A 19,330-nucleotide genomic window follows, 5' to 3' on the forward strand; every position below is an offset into this window, starting at 1 on the left:
TGCCGCCCGCTCGAGTGTGTATTGGCTGACGTCACAATTACGTCATGTCGTCTGCACCGCGATTTCCTAACTCTCGTCTCGTGTGGCACCAGACGAGATGACGTAATTGTGACGTCACGCTCGAGGCATGCCGACCGCGCACAGAATAACCATAGAAAATTTTATTATGATACACCTATATGTGTATGGTGACAATGAATAGCGCCGCTGTCTGACCACTCGCTATTTTCTCGAATGCTATTATCACTCCGGTAGTACGTCATAATGATGTCATATGACGTCATCTCGACCGGGAAGCTTGCACTCGCAAGTTCTAACATAGAGCCCCTGGTGCCACACGAGACGATAGTTAGGAAATCGGGCTGCGGGGCAGTGACAAAAAATGTGGCCCTTAACAAAACACATTTGCACCTATTATAGGCACTACTTATAAATATTAAGGTCATATTATGTGTTCGCTTACCATTTACAGATTTAAATAATACTACTACTCCCGATGTGAGCAAAAGTGGCATAGTGTGAGATTTGACAATGAAAAATAAAATTGGTATATGGTAAATTTTAAATTTTTGTTTGAATGTGAATACTCAACCCAACAGAGATAATTAAAAATACGAAGCTTTTTCAATTTGAGACATTTTTTGATAATTATAGGTATTTTAATTAATAAATAAATAAGTAACTAAAACATTAAAATTCGATTTTATATTATTGTATGGTTGTGTTTTTAAATTATTAAGAAATTTAGCTTATTGCGTTTTCTCTAATGTATAGTAGATAAAGGTTTTTGACTAATTTAATGTATTTTATAGGTATTTTCTTTTAGAATATTTGTATAATTTTGAAGCACTATTATTTCGTTATATTTATATTAAACATTTTATGACTACTTGCACAACTTACAGAGACTACATTGACGTTGATTTTCATCTTCTTCAATACGATGGTATGTGATATCAATACGAAACGTTCACAGATAGATTCCTCAGGGTCGGTTTCCAAATAGGAATCCATTATCGTGCTTTTGGAGATAATTTACTTTCGCAATATATACAATATAATATTATTATACGTACTACGGTTGTCAATCAAGATTTTTATATCTAAGAGTGAAAAATTAAAAAAACCTGGCCAATGATTTCGGAATCGTAACATAATATCTGCTTACGCTTTCTATAAATGGTTCTGTATTGTGCTCTAAATCCAACTATATTCAGATTTCAAAGTACTTACCTTTAAAATTACAGCGCCAATATTGAAGGTGGCACAACTTATTGATACCAATTCAGTAGATTTTAAGAAAATAGACTTTTATCTCGATTATCGGTTCCAGTTCAAAGTAAATTATAAAATACAACTTATCGAAAATAGCGCATTGGGTAAAGCGGTCATAATATAGCACCGGTGAATTATTATTAATTTATTTGTATTATTTTATTAGATTCTTTTAAAACCTATAATTAGTTCTCTCATAACAAATACATCCAACGGAGTTATATTGAGTATTTTGCGTACCTACCTATTCATATTTTCATTAATTTAATAAATATAAATAAATAAAGATTATGTTTTCTATATTTTGTCAGGTAATTCATATAATATTATTTATATTGTTCAAAAATTCTAATCGAACCAATAAAATATAAACTAAAGGACATGTCTAATGAAAATGTGATTAAAATCTAAAATGTACCTATACCAAAGAGATTGGACTAATCTCTTTGACCTATACCTACTAACTTTTCCCTTTTCTGCCATGTCTCCATACCAGATAAAATGATCTTAACAACATTAGGCTGCATAGTTTCCGGCGATATATTTTATGAAATTATTATGTACAGACCGACAACTATCTATATTATTATATAGCTCGATGTGTGTCAAGGACGCTGTTTCAGCAACGTTTCCAACGGTTAACATGTCAGAATTGGGGCAATGCGCATGCATAGTAAGTAAACCGGAAATAGTTTGAGATTTGACGTTTGGTTCACTGTTTCCGCAAGCATCAAACCATTCTCTGATCGTCAGAAGTGGTTCGATCTGAAACATATTGAGATTCTGGCGATCTGCCAAAGTGATAACTGTCCAAACAGGACGTAACCTAAAAATGATTTCTTTCAATGTCAATTATTATATTATTATTATTCTGTATCTGTATCTGTCATTTTCTCGACATATTGCGTTACCTATGAATAATATTATAGGTAATATTTTTAGTTTTAATAAAAATCGAGGTGATAAGCATTCTTCAGCATTAATTATATATCGTGATATGTTCGTATTTAATATTTTAGATATTTACACAGTATGAGGTCAGTTGAATCAGTTATTATAGCTTAGTAATCAATACCTTTTATTCATAAGTAACCATAATAAAATTAATTATGCGAGCATGAACCGCTATTGGTCTTAATATTCCATAATTCCAACCATATTTTCTATGCACAGAGTACGATTTAATAGCACCATAATAATAAATCACGATAATTTATCGTAATTTTATTCATATCTTGTAACGGATTCTAAACTACAAATTACGTGTTAAATCAACCGGGAATTACAGGTTTATATTAGAAAAAAATTAATAATATGATTTTATCAAAATTTATATTCGATTGTCGTCTAAGTCAGTGGTCAGTCAGGGTAGTAATTTGAATATATTTGCAATTTTCGTATTCATTAAAAAGTTTCTGTATATTCTTATAATATTTTTTTTGCAATTTTTGAATTTCAATTGAATACTTCTAAAGGATGAGTGAAAATTTTAAAAAGCAAAAAAATTTCATTAGCAACAATGTTTGTTGAAGATAAGCCCTTGGTAAAATGTTCTTATTTGATAGCACTTCAAATCGCGACATGTAAAAAACCGTATACGATTGGAGAAGGTTTAATTAAGCCTTGCTTATTAATAGCCTGTGAAGAGGTTTCTGGGAAACAGGCTGTCCAGAAACTGAAATGAAATTCTATGTCCGCTACCACTGTGTAACGCAGAATTGAAGACATGGCTGAAGATATTGAAATATCAACAACAAACATAACTAACAAGGCAATTCTTCTTTGTTTTGTAAGGTTTGATTGCCAAGGAGAATTAAAGGAAGAACTTCTCTGTTCGCTATCCTTATCGGATAGAACAACCATCTCTGAAATCTTCAATGCAATTAATGGTTATTTTCTGGAATACAGTATAGAATGGAATACATGTGTGGGGATATGTACAGATGGTGCCGCAAACATGACTGGACATCGTTCAGGAGTTGTTACAAAAGTAAAAGACGTTTGGACATCCAGATATCTTGTTTAATCATTGCATTATACATCGTGAGCAACTTGGTGCAAAACAATTATCTCCAGAACTGCACGGAGTACTTTTTGATGTAATTAAAATGTATTGTACCTAATCGAAATTCGCCACAAAGCGCTCAATTCTTGAATCTTTGAAGCACTTTGCGAAAAAATGGGCCTTCAGCATACTCATCTGCTTCGTCACGCCTTATGTTGAATTTAGTGGTCCGCGAGGTCCAAAAGGTTGGGGACCGCTGGTCTGAGTTACATCATATCGACAGGCAAACAATCAAAAAAGTGGGCGATTAGGAAAGCTTTGTGCAAAGCAATTTTTAAAAACATCTGATATAAATCTCATAAATAATGAACTAAATGAGTCAGAGTATGTACCTAATAGATTGAACAAGTGGCTGAAATCCATTTCTCGTAAAAACAAAATCTATTAATACAAACCTCCAATCTGCGGAGGCCAATAATCTGATCTTATTCGGACATGATCGAAATAAAATAAGTACATAATTTTAGATACTGGCAGCATCAGGAAAGTCTGATCTGATGACTTCAGCCCGTCCAGTTTGATTGGTTTGGTTTGTGTTTGCTGAAACATAGCTGAAATCACAAGTGAGTGTTGCCTGAATATTTCGAATTTATTTTATTTTTCAAACACCTCAAGATAGTTTGTCAGTTAGTAGGTAATGTATATTTTTATGCTAAACCTAAGTGCTATTTATTGATATTAAATTGTATACACAAATTTCCTGACAATATTAAATTTTACAATAAATTGTAATATTAAAGTTACATATTATTGCTAGTGCACATTTTTCCTGTTTCATGAATCATTAATATTGTCTTAAGTGATTTCCAAACATTTAGACTTTGGAATGTCTATAATATTTTATTTTTTCCAAATCCTTGATAAAAACGTAAATATAAAATACAATGATATTGGTAGGGCAATTTTTCCCATTGCGTTAAATAATTATTTTCTCAAAATTCGCCGGTAAACTTTTTTAGTCGGATAGCGTAAATAAAAATAGTCCTTGAAATAAATTTCTCAAATTCTTCTATATATTGTGTTATGTGGCAAATATTTTCAACGGAAAACATCGCGTATCTACATATTATTTTTGCTGAAATAGTAATTTTTCGGATTTCCTTGACAAAAGATGGCAACACTATTTTGGTAGTATTTTATTTTCATTAGTGGTAGCATCGTCTGCAGACACGTTTACCTTCTTCGAGAAAACTGTCAAAACATTGAAACAATCATAAATTTGATTTTTAGTCCACAGTTTTATTAGTATAAGAAACACATCCAAGTTATATAATATTTAAAGTTGATCAAGGTAAATAGATTAGTACTACAAGTTTGATATTGTATTGGATTAGTCTTACGCAATACAATAAAACTATTATTTGTTGGCAATGTAAATTTTAAACGAATGTTTTTAACAGATTATTGTCGGTTACTGGATTGAGTAATAATTTATTAACGTTCCCACAAGGCCCAGCAAGTCACCGCTCGTAAGAAACTACTTATTTGATTATTGTCGGGTAATTTTATAGTACTCTATAATATTATCGTCATTGTGTTAGGTGTTTTCAGACCAAAAAACAATCCAAAATCTAACTCAGCCTACTTATTTTTAAATTATAGTAGGTTGTGTTAGATTTTGGTTTGGGTTTTAGTCTCAAAAGACCTCGATCAGAAAAACGATATGGAGTAGATACTATAAAATTACCCTGTAATAGAGTACTATAAAATTACCTTGCATTTTTACAGGTACAGAGCTATTCCAAGATGTCATGGAGAGTGAAGCGTAAGGTCTGCCGTGATACAACACACACCCTTGAGTCAGCAAGGTTGGATGATGACGAAGATTCAAAATCACCAGTCCGAGAAAATGTGGTGAATGAATATTTTACATTTCCTTTATTATGCAGCTAGTTAACAAGACCTAACTGAAAAAAAAAATTATATTTACTTCAAAGAATTCGAATTTATTAATACCTCAAAAATACTCAAAAAAGCAAACTTGAGTTGTTAAAATCAATGTTTGTGAAAATGTAAAACGTTTTCATATACCTACCCTAATTTAAATTTAATTTTCATCACTTCATAACACCAAAGTAATTAATCTGTCAATAGTATTGGTTTTCTTGAAAAATGTCTTATTTTAGCGCTGCGCTTGCGTTTGCCTAATTACGAATTTAGTTGACAAGAATCAGATAACTATAATTCTGCCACTATATTCATGATTAATATCATTATTGATGTGTATTTATTATGTGTAACACTTAGACCCGAGATATCGGGTGACTAAAAGGAGAAAAGCAACAATAACCACATGACCAAATGTCCAAATGTCGCCTTACCTCTCGGCAGTGACGTCTCTAAACAAAATGCCACCGCCTGATGATCATAGACTAGTGGAAATTTTGATTTGTATTATTAATATCTTTCTGGGATCAGAATCGGTTTTCAATTTTTAATAACAAAATTACTGGGTGTACTTACCTGTGAGACCTATTTTTTTTTATATATATAAATTTCTGCTGATAGTTTAAAATAGTAGTTTCAAAATCACAAATATTATACTTAATGCAATGAAAAAATATACTTCCCATAGATTTAGTAAATGTTATCAATAATTAGACTAAACTGATACATTTTCATAAAACATTTGATATCTAATAAGATCCAATCTCAGAAGATTTTGAAATGATCAGTATTTTTTGCGCACATATTAGAATCACTTGATAAACTGACCCTAAATAATTAGTCATTCTATACAATATCATCAACTTTACTACTTAATACTTTTTCATGGAATGATTGTATTGTTTTTTATTATCATTTACTGGAGTAGTCCATTTCACAAAAACAAAAGGGATTTGTCATTGATTCCTTCCAAATACAATATGCGTTATTTATCTATTAATTATATTAAGGGCTTGATATTTCACACAGATCATTATTTAAAAATCAGAGGTGCTCAACTAGTAAATTGATTTTATTACATATTTAAACAAAATATTTATGATCAAAAAAATTATATGCGTAAATTCCATATCCCAATACATTCCTTCTCGGATGTGCCGCCCTTAGGATAACTACCGCATCTATGCGACGCATAGTCTGTTAGTCCGCACGGGACGTCACTGCCTCTCGGATAAGTATTATCTATTGCAATTTTGAGATATTAATATAAATATTTCACTTCTAAAGAAACTATTTTTATATATGGCGCTCTGTTTTTCATTGCAAATATTTTTATACAATGTTAATTTGTTTACGGGGGCGATGTATGTCAATCTGTACTAGGTGTTAAGTGTCCTAAGACAACTTTCGTATACAGCTAATGCGTTATGTGAAACTGCTATATTGACCAGCTATGACACATTTTGGATTCTAGTTATTTTACTTTGTAGCAATGTGCGTGAATAATAAATAATTGTTTTCTTTTTATAATTTAAACAATCCAACAAATATTTAAAAAAAAAAAAAAAACAAGTCGCATAATAAAATTGTTGTTAAGCTTTTTTTGTGGTTTCTGTAAGTATGCTGTCGCCGTGGTGACTTATGAGTTTTTAGTCTCTTTATCACCTCCATCACTTCACCAAAAAGTATTTCATGTTCTTGCTCATCAATGTGTACATTAACCATCTCAGCGTCCTTATTTGTATCTCTGTATAGGGCTTCACAATATTTGTTCTACCTTCCTGTAAATCTATTCGACTCCTTAAGAAATGTGCCATCTTCTTCCTCAATAACCCAGTTCATTTTCTTGAAATCTCCTGAATTATTTCACTTTTTGGAATAGATACCGTGTTTCTGTTATGGCAGCATGCGTTTCGATATCTTCACACTTGTTTCTGAAGAAAAGATTCTTGGTCTGTCAACTGAGTCACTGAACATGGCATTTTGTTATAAAGCATTTTTTCTATGCTCACAAAATTTCAAACTCCTTAATCTATAAATAAATGCGTTATCGTTGTTCAAACTAAACAGCCAACTGCAAGTGTCAAATTTCCAATACCGTAAATAGAACAACTCCACTCTTTATATTAAAGGGAAGCTAAAATAGTGCATAAGTGCAGCGTATAATTTTTGGAATTGTTAAATTCTACTTGATAGTTAAATTATTATGTTTTTTCTCCTTCCTGAACAATTTGCCCAAATGGAATTGGCTGGTTTACTGATTAAGCAGTTGATATGAGATTCGAAGCTGCATTAAAAATATTGATTATCCACCATATTCGGCCATTGGTCGACCTACACAGGCATTGGGCTACCGATCATGTATGGGTTTTTTTATTTATTATGCTTTGAGGTTTGCCGACGTCAAGTATCCTTTTACCAATTTATAATGAACTGTTTGTGCCAAAAAATTATTTGTAATTTGGAAACTAAAAAAGTTTGAATTACACCGACTTTCATAATGACTTTTTGAATGAACAGGGTTATACTGTATACCTATATATTAAAATGTATTATGTGTATCTGTCTCCTTTGAATTTAAATTCAATTTTCATAAACTACCCTCCCAATGAATTGTATTAAATAAACTTATTACATATGATTATTTTAATCATTTGGTAAGAAGTGTTCAAACATTGTTATATATACAAGTCTAATTAAATTATGTTGTTACAGTGGTCAAAAATTCCTCAATGTATATCTGAATCTGACACCAATAATGAAGATGCTTCAGAAAGCCAATCTGAAACAAACGAAATAAGCGCAGATTTAAAAGCTCTCCATGTAGCCAAACCAAAGAAGAAACGAAAAAATCGCAAACGCGGCAATAAGAATGGAAAAACAGAACATAAGGTAAACATCTTTTTTTTCAGATTTTTCAGATTATAATATTTTAATGCATTATTTAAGTCAACAATTCCGACATTATTGCAAAAAAAATAGGTCCATGAAAACTGGTTCAGGAGTAAAAAAATATTATGTATATAATGTCATTGGTGTTTTATGCCTGAATTCGGCCTGTCACAAAAATTTGTGAGATAGACTTGTAACTAACTTATTCATTTCTCCTAGTCCTTTTCATACTTTTAGGCTCTATCCCTATAGAAGAAAATTTTCTTCAATATCCTTGGTTCTATTGTTGTTTGATTTAATAAAACACATTTTTTTTTAGTAGTACTTATTCCACTTTTATATTCTATATACTTTTATGTTCTATAGATAATATACTATCATAAATTATCCAGTGTTCGAATTTAGAACTAAGCTCATCACAATATAAAAAGTATTGAATGATATGTCAAATGTTAGCATGTGGCGCCCTCACATAGCGGACAACTTATACTGATGGATCTATAGTAGACCTTTTTTTCAGCATTACTATTTATCACAGAGGTTCGGGAATTCTATGAAAGATTGAATCAAAATATTTGCTTAATTTTTTCATTATCGGAAATCTTACATTAATAATATACTGTGTATTAGGTTATTACTTACTACCTACGTTAACAAACTCGGGTGATTGCACACTAACTCCTGGGTGCATCATTATGTAGGTGGTGAATAAACTTTTGCAATAATTTTGTTTTTGTAAATCAATTATTGTAAATTATAAATAAATTCTTTTTGCAGGACAAAGCTGAGGACAATGCTTGCAGTTCATTGAATTTTGAAAATCTAGCCTGTGGTTCACAAGAAGGTGGTTCGGCTAACAAGGTGGTAGAAGATCATAGTAAACCTACCGAGCGTATACGTGAAAAATTGCTCGAAAACGCCCCAGAATTTCGAAGTTTGAAGATTGTGCTACGGATTCTTAATCCTCCAGCGTAAACCAGATTCATTATTTACAAATTTGGACCTTATTATAATAAATTAGAATTCTGAGAAATCATCATTAACCCTTTGCACTCAATTCAATTTCCATCATCTCTATCCTTTGATTATAATATTTCTAATCTCGAAGGCCGAAATCCCAAATATGCCCCAATATGATTATATCATATGCCCCCAAATTTATATTGGCATTAACGACTTGCAAATCGTAAAAGTGGCAAATCAGCCAAATGTCAAACTGTTTTAGGTGAGTGAAAGTTCATACCAAAGATAAAACAACGGTACCATCAATGCATATATTTTATTTTATTTACTTCTTAATTATAATAAAATCCACCACAGTGTCGTCAGGACGCCAAGCTGTTTGTAAGACCAAGCGATACAGCTGACTGTCGCTACCTGGTTCTGCTAGTAATATTTTAATTTACAATTGTACTTTGGGTACTTAACTCAGATTAAAACAAAGCTTATAATTAATTTGTTTTTTTTATATAAGTACTTACTAAGATTCATTTTATTTGACAACTTACCATGTTAATACTTTCTTATATTTAACCATTTGCATCTCTTAATATATATTTTTTCATTCTACAAACTACTTAATTTAAAGATTTTAAGAATCAACAGAATGAATATTATGTAATTAAATTAGATGGGCAATATGATATATTCTATAATTAATATAACGTTTCAAACTGTACTATATAACATAGTTTCTTAACAGGTGGTCCGCGAAGATTTTTGGGTGGGCCGCAAAAATTTTCTTCAGTTCAAAAATAGTTACCTAGAAACCCAATATCTGAAGTGGGGTTGTATTGTATTTCGACAATTGCTTCAAAATTAGTGTAAATGTAAATATTTCTTATTTTATTCCAATGTTGATGGTCCGCAAAACACTTTTTGATTATTTTGTGGTCCGCGGATGTAAAAAGGTTAAGAAACATTGCTCTATAATATCAAGTCCAGCTAAACATAGGAGTTTTAAATTATAAATATGGCAATGTAATTTTTTTTGAACAATATGTTTATATTGCATTTCAGGCCTTCAAAGACCAGACGACACTGCGGTACACGGATGCAACTTGTATCTGGGGGAGAATTCCTTACGTTGTTGGAGAATGTTCCTTTACTTCCAGGTATGTGAAAAATAATCTGTTTACCTATTGAAGATAGATTTTAAAGGAGAAAAAATGGAACAACACCCAGATAAAATTTTGTAGTAAATTTTACAATGGTTTACCTCAACGTATATGTACTTCGTTTTTTAAATACATATTATGTAGGTACATTTGTTGGGTTTTAAAAGATAGCTAAAAATATAGATTAAAACATTTTTACCAGGGATAACCAGCGTCTAATTGATTTGCGCCGATTGTCCAGAATCACTTGGTCAATAGTGACGTTAAATTGGCGGCGACTGTCTCCAATAGGTTTTGAGGTCCATGTTAAATCTGAGATATTGACTGCTTAATCTGCAAACCAGCTAACTCCATTTGGGCAAATTGTTCAGGAAGGAGAAAAAAACATAATAATTAAACTATCGAGCGGAATTTAACAATATTTCCAAAAATACGCTTATTTTTGCAAATAAGCTGCACTATGAATCAATACCCTATTTTAGCTTCCCTTTTATATATAAAGAGCGGAGTGGTTCCATGTGCGATATTGGAAATTTGGCACCTGCAGTTGGCTGTTTTGTGTGAAGAACGATAATGCATTTATTTATAGGTTTGGGAATTTGAAATTTTGCATGAGCATAAGAAAACATGCTTTATAACCAAATGCCATCAAAATCTCATTTTTGGTCAAAAGTGCAGTTCGCTGGTTTGCAAATTAAGCAGTCGATATGTGCAATTTCATTTACCTATACTATTATTCCAATTGATTTAACTTTTGTTCTATTTGAGTATTTTTTTCCAACCCAGGTTTTCACATTCAGCATCTTCAGGCACTATGCGCACTGACACAGCAGAATACAGTTAATTCTCATTTATGTAACAAATTAATCCAACAAAGAAATGTAAAAACATTATTTCTTAGTGAGGAAGCAACTATAATATCTAGTGCACATAATAATATAATAGATGACTAAAATGGAATAGTCAAAAACTTAATCAATTGAAATTTAAATTCCATTAAGTAGAGTCAATAGTATTAGCTTTATATTATATTATATGATTTTCATGTTTTTTAGGTCTCAATATGATAATATATCTTGAAGAAAAGGGGCTGAAATATTTCACTTTTAAGTATGCTGATACATACGCTGTCTCTCGCGCGTTTTTCTTAAGATCACCTCCGGAAGAAAACACTTACTACCAGTTTCAGGTTAACGAGTTTCTCCTGGAAAATATCATTAAGGTTCTTATTATTTGTACTAAACTAACATAACTCATATACTAAAAGTTATTTCCCATCTCACTTATTCAAGAATTGTTAACAATAGTAAAGAATGATCTCTCAGAATACTTGTTAGGGTTGGTTATAACCTTGTGTGCAAACATAAATAACATAACAGAACAACAAATTAAAGACACATGAAAGGGTAATCCTTACTAGAGTTCAAGATTTTGTAATTGTTATCTCGCATCATCCCATTGAGAAATTTATCTATCCTCCGTAGTCAACTGACATACGCTCTGGCTTTGTTGTGCATGAAGTATTTCTGTTACTATCGTATGGATTTGGGTAGAAGGGGGTACAGACTAAGATATTCAGACATCCAAAATATTTACTATTTGAGGTCTTATTTCAAAAGGAAATTCAAAGATATTTAAAAAGGAAATTCAAAAACTCTACAATCAAAATAAAATTGATCCGTGAGATTGTAGAAAATATTCCCATGACAGAGTTGAACATAATTAGGTAACTGTATGTATGAATGTATATTTAATTGTATTAGTATTTTTTTTAGTCCATTGGATTGACCACAGAAGAATCTAAGATTGATCATTTTTTGGATGGAGCATTATATCAGATAGAACGAAGTTTTCACAAAGACTTTAATCTGACAAATTTGAACATTCGGTTTCCTTATGGTAACATTGAAAACAGAAGCTTTTTAATTCTACTCTTCTTAAGAGTACTGCAATTTGAAAAAAAGGGGACCTACCGCAATGCATTGGAAATATGCAAACTGGCAATCAATTTTGACCACTCAGATCCTTTGTTATTTATCCTCTTGATTGACTACTTTGCACTGGAATCAAAGGAATTCTCATGGTTTGTGGAATTTGTAAAAGAGTGGATTCGGTATCAACCAATTGAATGGATGCCAAACATACTGTATTCCATGGCACTCGCTCACTACCGTACTGGAATGGCCACAGGTGAGTTAAATTTATCCATCTTATCATAAAACTCTCTTGTTCTTCACTCAACTCTTTGTGTCAGTAGAGAAGACTGGCTGTTGGACGGAGGTAAACAATTGTAACAAATTAAAATGATACCAATAAACATTTAGACAGTGATTAATATGTTATAATTAGGTCTGTCAAAAAATGATACCTACTTTCTTTCGATACCAATTTTATTATTAACTGATATTTTTTTAAAAAATCCTCGCAGACAAGTGTCATTTGATACCGATACTTGCAAATATTGATTGCTTTTGACTGATACTTCTTCCAATTTCTTTCTTTCAATACGATCCCTAGTTGTAATATACCTGCGGACGGTATAGTGGCGGACGGTATAGTGGCGGACGGTGGTCTTCAGTATAACATTGTATGGTATTTCGCAATAATTTACCTTCTATAAAAAGAAAATAGCTTAGGTGTAAAATGGCTGAAACGTCTAATGGGGCGAATACATTACCACCATGTCACATACTTTCATGTGCACTCACAGTAAGCTCTCACTACCAGAAAAAAGTGTGCAATGATTGCCATCTATATAATGTTATATTTCAAAGAATTTTCATATTATGGTTATAGTATTATATTATTTTTATGAGCCAAGGTAAACGTTAAACAATCGCTTAGTTTTGAGTCTTCGGCATTGTTTTGTGTCATAATATATAATCGCCAATACATCCTTACTGCACAACTAATACATCCTATGATTTTACTATTTCAGGAGGGGACTTATCAGCAGCAGAGTTTTATGTGAAAAAGGGACTTCTAACCTACCCTATGGTTTTATTACCACTTTTAAGAAATTGTGGATTGAAAAAGAGTTTAAACCAACACCAGGAGCTCATTGGAAGCAAATTCTTCAACGAATTCGACACCAATATGTAAGTTTTACATTTTTAAGATGATTGCAATCCGTTTATACTGGCAAGTATTAATTTTTAATTTAATTTTTAAGTTATTTCTTGAAAAAATGAACAATAATTAACATATAAATTTCTCTCTGTTCAACAATAGTACCTACTACAGTATTGTGATTTTTTTTTAATTAATATAATTTATATTAACCAAAAATTCATAGGTAGTTAACAGGGAACTGCCTGTTATATGTAAATATTGCTGTATCTTGTTATTACTTAATCTCAAATATGTCATGTATACGTTTGGTGAGATTTTTATATTTAATATTTTGCATTATTATTTTGTACAATGTGTTCTTTATGTTCATTCATTTCATATAAATACCTATACTAACTACAAAATCCAATTATATCCTTTTTTCAATTTCTAGAAAGTATTTCCTAACTAATTGCGTGTAAAAGTGTAAATTAAATAAGTATGTTAATTTAAAATACGCGATAAAACATCAATATTAGTAATATTTATATGTTACGTATGAAACGCTTCTAATGAAAAGTAGATACCAATAATGCGGCTCTGTATGTTTCGCTACGGTCGATTTTTTGTGCGCTCACATATTTACTCACACTTCTAAAATCCTGCATCATATTTTTACACTTGCTGTATTGGGCTGTATTCTATTTATTTAATTGTTTTCAGCTCCCCAAATGTTCCTAAAGTAACCAAATCCCGAAAATGAAATATGTCTTTTTTGCTTATTGCGGTATTGCCTATTTCTTGTCTGATTCTAATTCAATTACTTTTGTTTACCCTTTAAATTAATTAATGAGTTGATACAATGAATAAAAATAGCTAAGTTGCAAAGATTCTTATATTAAAATTTGATTGTGTTATCAACAGGTAGAATATGCAGTAGGCCATAAAATAAATGTGACAGCTGTCACCATTAGGCTAAGAAATAATGCACTATTTTCAGTTTTTTTTAAGTTAATTTTTACGCTTTGTCATTTTCCAGGTCTCCAGTCGTCGTTAAACTGTGTGAGATATACTACAAGGGGACTTTCAAAGTATGGATTTCTGAGAAACCACTAAAATGGCTCATGAAGAATGCAATTGATGTTCTAGACATGGTTGATAAAAAACACAAAGATGTTGAGCTTTATGGCAAAATCAGAGAAAAAGTACAGCACACTATACCATTGAGTCTTAAACGACATATATACCTCAACAAACTCCTTTCTGATGTTAGTATTAATAAATTACTTCATGTCAAAATTTGGCATTTCTTTGTGTTAACCCGGCCGCCGCGTCAGTTTCAATATGAAAGGGGCTCTCTCTGCGGTACCATTTTTCTAAATGCTATGCTTCGCTATATTATGATAAATACGGCAATTAAAAATAGCTGGTATTACTGTTATCATGCCTAGATACATAAGGTTCGAAGTGCCACACTAAAAAATAGAATCGATTGTTGAATTTAGCTGTGAATGCTTGAATAAAATCGTCCATAGTCCCTTGTACCGAAAAAATACGCAGCCATGTTTGTGACGTAAAAACGCGTCATTGAGATTGTGCGCCTATGAAAAGAAATAAATCACTGACACTAATTTTATTTTAGTCATGTTAGAAACACTTAAAAATGCCGTTAAAAATATTGAAAATAATAGCTTTTATTGTGTCGCATATTATTACAAGTTTTATGGGTCGCGTAAAGTTGAGTCCACAGTGGTTGAAATATTGTAATAATTTCTTGTGTTCTTTTTTTAGTGTAATTTGGATTTTTACTAGATTAAACTTTTCAGTTTTATTGAGCATTGTGTTATGTTAGTGATTGTCGTTTTATGTTTTATAAAAAAAACAATATTTATTTTGTAAAATCTGCTGCGTGCTTGTAAAAGTGCTATAAAAACATTTATTGCGTGAGGTTTTAAAATTTCATAAACATTAAATTGCATACAAAGATAATATGTAATATAGTTGAAAAGTCAATATTCCATGATTTACATTTTATATTATGTTGTATACCCGTGTGTTTTTTTTATACTTACGTTTATTTATACGTTTTATATATTCCTTCATAGTAGTTCGTAATTTATTGGTAAAACTCGCAATCGTCCTAACTAAAATATAATAATATATTATATTTTTTCATTCCGTGTGGACGTATCTTTACGACATATTTACGACTTTCAATAATGAGCTCGATTTATGACTTTCAAACAATTGGGGTGACACATGACGACATGACCATGAGTAATAAAAATAAATGACATAATCCAGAACACAAGTTCAAGTACATATTTATAAATATTTTGATGACACAGGTTCGGTTGTTTGGTTTTATTTTATTCCCGCAAACATGGTGTTGTAAAGATCGCGGTGAATATTCAACTTGACACGATAAATCACTCGGCGCACACTCAAACTCGAATGAAAATATTTTGTATACCTAGTGCGCAGGCGCTAAAAAATACCGCGTAGATTTGAACTGATGCAATCGTACCGGCGAATCTCAATAGATCGAGAGGGTTCGAAAGATCGATGTTTATGAAATTAAAACAACATATTTTTGACAAAGTTATATAGGTGGAAGTAGGCGGATGGATCGGGCTATTTTTTAATAAAATTCTCAATGCCGCATGAAAAATATTTCTTGCGTTATCCACAGGTCAAGGTTTGCGTATCTGACTGCTGTACGGTCGCCCATGTGTTACGTACTAGCTGTATCCTACTGGAATACGGTCGCCGGGAAAGGGTTAATTGAATTTTCAAAATATTAGTCTAAGTAACTGAAGATCTAGAGAATTGTACTGATTTAAGTATTAGAAATTCACTTGTTCAAATGTCATGGCTAGTTGATGGCATTGTTCAATCACCATCACGTCATCATCAAAATCAAGTATCATGACTTGTCAACAGTGGAATTGGAAGTGATAAAGATCTACAGCTTGTTGATTGTTAAATAACACTTTTCGAAGGATCGCAAATTGTCGATGATCCAGCCAAAATTTATGAATGATTAATAGTTTATTTTATACGTAAAAACTCCAGTGGCGAAGGGTGCCTGTTGAAGAAAGATAAGCTGTAGTGGGTAACTGAAAAAAATCCTATGATAGCCATGTTCACGGGACTTAAATTTGAATATTTTATCTTCAGTATTTACTGAACATAAAACATCATTATTTACTATTTTTAAAATAGATGTTTCACTAAATGTGGAAGGAGGACAGTTCTCATAGTCCAGTGCGCAATATGCTGGTGTTTCATCCGGGGTCCCGAGTTTGATTCTCCGTGAGGTCACAATATATTTATGTGATTTTCTCAAAGCCTGGGTGTTTGTGATTGTTTCTCTTCTATTCCTAAATACACTACTGTCATTGGGTCTCATGGCCTGTTGTAGTGTTAAAAAGAATTTATATGTATATACGTAATTATATATTTTTCTAAAAATTAAAAAAGACAACATGCACTAATATAGGTATTTTACTAAAAAAAGTGATGCGTATCCGGAAATCAAACTTGGGAAAAAAATTCTATGACATTATTAGTTGGACTTTTTGTCAGTAGGTCATCTGGAGTTTGCCTACTGTGCGGAAAATAACATAGCCAATGTGCAAAGGTAGTTAGGCATTGTCCTGAGAGCATGACTTGTTCCGCATAATAAACCACACAGCACTAAGATCTCAAGGACAAATACCTTCAAACTACACACAAAAAAATGGATCATCCCAAGTCTTTGTTTGCATGTGTTAAGATTCGATAGACTTGAATGCAGTATATCTATATATGTAAATCCTAAATTCAATATTTAGAGACAGATGACTGCTGTTATTTTTTTAGCTTCCAAATATCTTTGGGTTATTAAAATCTATTTTTCTTAGGGCAGGCTTCAAATAATCACCTAGTACAGAGTATTCGCCACTGACAGGTTCAAATTATGTTACTCCTACGCAGTAGTACTCCCATGCCCTATGCGTCTAGAACAGTGGTTCTCATGTGAAATTTAACTGTGACCGCACAATTGACATTGACAGTTCTATGGAAACGTCTGGTTGCCGCACCAAATTTCACTTTTGTTGTGATTGAAAAAATTAAAACTAAATTTTATTTTCTAAAATAATAGATCAATTTATTTATAGACAAGTCCATTTAATAAAAGACATTTGAACATTTTAGTTCATATCTATTTATTTAAAAATAATTGAAATGGAAATTCCTCAAGCACTCCTTATTTCCAATGCGAGCCGCATGGCTGCTTTTAAGTTTACATCTGTCAACTGGCATCGATATTTGTTTTTTATGAAGTGCATTACACTGAATGATCTTACAAAATCGACAATATTAATAAAGCAATTGTTGCCAATTCTTTGAATTGACTTGATTCTTGGTCAACATATAACTTCGACCAATATTTTTCAACCGTGGTATTATTAAAATGGTATAAATACTAAAAATGTTAAAGGTATTTGGTCATGACTCATTTCCAATAACGCATATTTAACGTTAGCCCAGTTATTTAAATTAAATACTGAAAATGATGTTAATCTCGTTTGTAGTCCTATGAAATTTTCATTTGTCATCTTTTGAAAAGGCGAAGTTATCATTTGAGCATGAAAAGAAATTTAAGGAAAGTCTTGTGTATTCAACCAATTTTATAAATAAACTTTTGAAATATTACTCTGTAAAGCGCTGGTGGCCTTGGCAAAATCATCTGGTGGCCACATGCGGCCACCAGGGCCGCACATGAGAACCACTGGTGTAGAAGCTGCAAGACAAATACGTTTTATCACTGCAAGTTTATACTAGATGTTGCATATTATAAAAAATGGAATTTTCTGTGGTTTCGCTATCGAAATTGCTGGAGCAAGTTCCAATTTGTTATAAGTGCCATTTTCCTATGAAACAATTGATTTCTTCTCTTTTTTTATATGAAATTTAGTACACTAAATGTCTTTTTTCCTTAACTTTCATGTTTAGGCTCCATTTCTGTAGAAAGTAATTATGTTCAATATCTTAAAACAGAATTTATTCTGACCCACTTTTTCCAAGTTACTCCTTAAGAAACTGCCACAAAGATATTTAAATCTTAAAATAGCATGGTCATCAATTTCTATGATATAACTAACCTGAATCACACAGGGAATAAAGATAATAAATTGAGTTTACTATATTATGTAATGTTTGTTTATTTCTGTCTGACTATCCATACTTAATTTTATTTAATTTTATATGTAAAAGATTCTTCAGACAAGAATGCGATGTTGAAATGTTGTCTTTTTGCAGTTCACAGATCATACAGAAACCTGCCCGTGGAACCCGTATCCCCCGCACACCCCAAGAGACATCGCCACTCCTTAAGAAGAATTTATCGAGCTCCGCCCAACCCTTCAATTCTAATTCAGTTTTATGTTTATTTGAATTACACTCATTTATTGTTTCCGTTCATTTAATAGTGTATTGAGTGTTACTAAACATTTGTCATAAGAATCATTTTTATGTAACAAAAAACTAAATAAAAGCATCTATTAAACAATTTTGCAGTTTTACTTGAATCACAAAACACTATATTTGGCAAGAAAAAATCGGTCACCTATAAATAAATTCTTTGAATATTGGTCAGCAGTAAAGTTGTCAAACGCATTAGAAAGTATACCATCTTTGAGGTTCCATGAATAAACAGAATGGTGACAAAACAAAACTATAACATATCCGTAAAAATATAACGTTAATTTGATATTGAAATTGTTGTATCTCTATAAATGTTGTACAGATTTTTAATAACACAGGTTTTAAATACGCCGTAAAAATAAACAAATTATATCCTTTCTGCATTTCTAATCGCTGGAAAGTCTCAATTAAACAGGGCCCAACTCGGTGTTGCCGGCAAGCTAGGTAATCCCGTCTTAATTAATCTAATATGTTCAAAATGCTTATGTGACGAGGTACAATGAAATAATGTGTTTAATAATTCTGTGGAATTGTGCATGATTATCAAAATCAAGCAGATAAATTGAGGTTT

At 31.7% G+C, this 19,330-nt stretch overlaps 1 protein-coding gene across 2 annotated transcripts; it reads left to right on the plus strand.

Moving 5' to 3' along the window:
- The first annotated feature begins 4,503 nt into the window (after positions 1-4,503).
- Positions 4,504-18,844, plus strand: Nulp1 (Nuclear localized protein 1). 2 transcript variants are annotated; one of them, XM_085941357.1, is made up of 10 exons: positions 4,504-4,881; positions 4,956-5,194; positions 7,943-8,119; positions 8,897-9,090; positions 10,139-10,233; positions 11,292-11,458; positions 12,012-12,426; positions 13,175-13,334; positions 14,327-14,555; positions 18,595-18,844. In XM_085941357.1, exons 2-10 carry the CDS (start codon positions 5,087-5,089, stop codon positions 18,667-18,669), a joined length of 1,620 nt encoding a protein of 539 aa, XP_085797483.1. In that variant the 5' UTR covers positions 4,504-4,881; positions 4,956-5,086; the 3' UTR covers positions 18,670-18,844. The 2 variants fall into 2 exon arrangements, with proteins under 2 accessions (XP_085797483.1, XP_085797476.1); XM_085941350.1 differs by having other exon boundaries at positions 4,504-4,631; positions 5,069-5,194.
- Positions 18,845-19,330: the final 486 nt, after the last annotated feature.

Source organism: Rhyacophila brunnea, unplaced genomic scaffold, assembly GCF_057557595.1.
Source record: "Rhyacophila brunnea isolate RB1 unplaced genomic scaffold, BYU_Rbru_1.0 scaffold_1, whole genome shotgun sequence".
NCBI lineage: Eukaryota > Metazoa > Arthropoda > Insecta > Trichoptera > Rhyacophilidae > Rhyacophila > Rhyacophila brunnea.

What these genes read in the sequence shown, in the direction of transcription:
- Nulp1 (XM_085941357.1), top strand. Translation starts at nt 5,087, where the DNA reads ATGTCATGGAGAGTGAAGCGTAAGGTCTGCCGTGATACAACACACACC. An exon ending in ATGGAAAAACAGAACATAAG is followed by an intron (nt 8,120 to 8,896) that starts GTAAACATCTTT and finishes TTCTTTTTGCAG; the next exon opens with GACAAAGCTGAGGACAATGC. An exon ending in TCCTGGAAAATATCATTAAG is followed by an intron (nt 11,459 to 12,011) that starts GTTCTTATTATT and finishes TATTTTTTTTAG; the next exon opens with TCCATTGGATTGACCACAGA.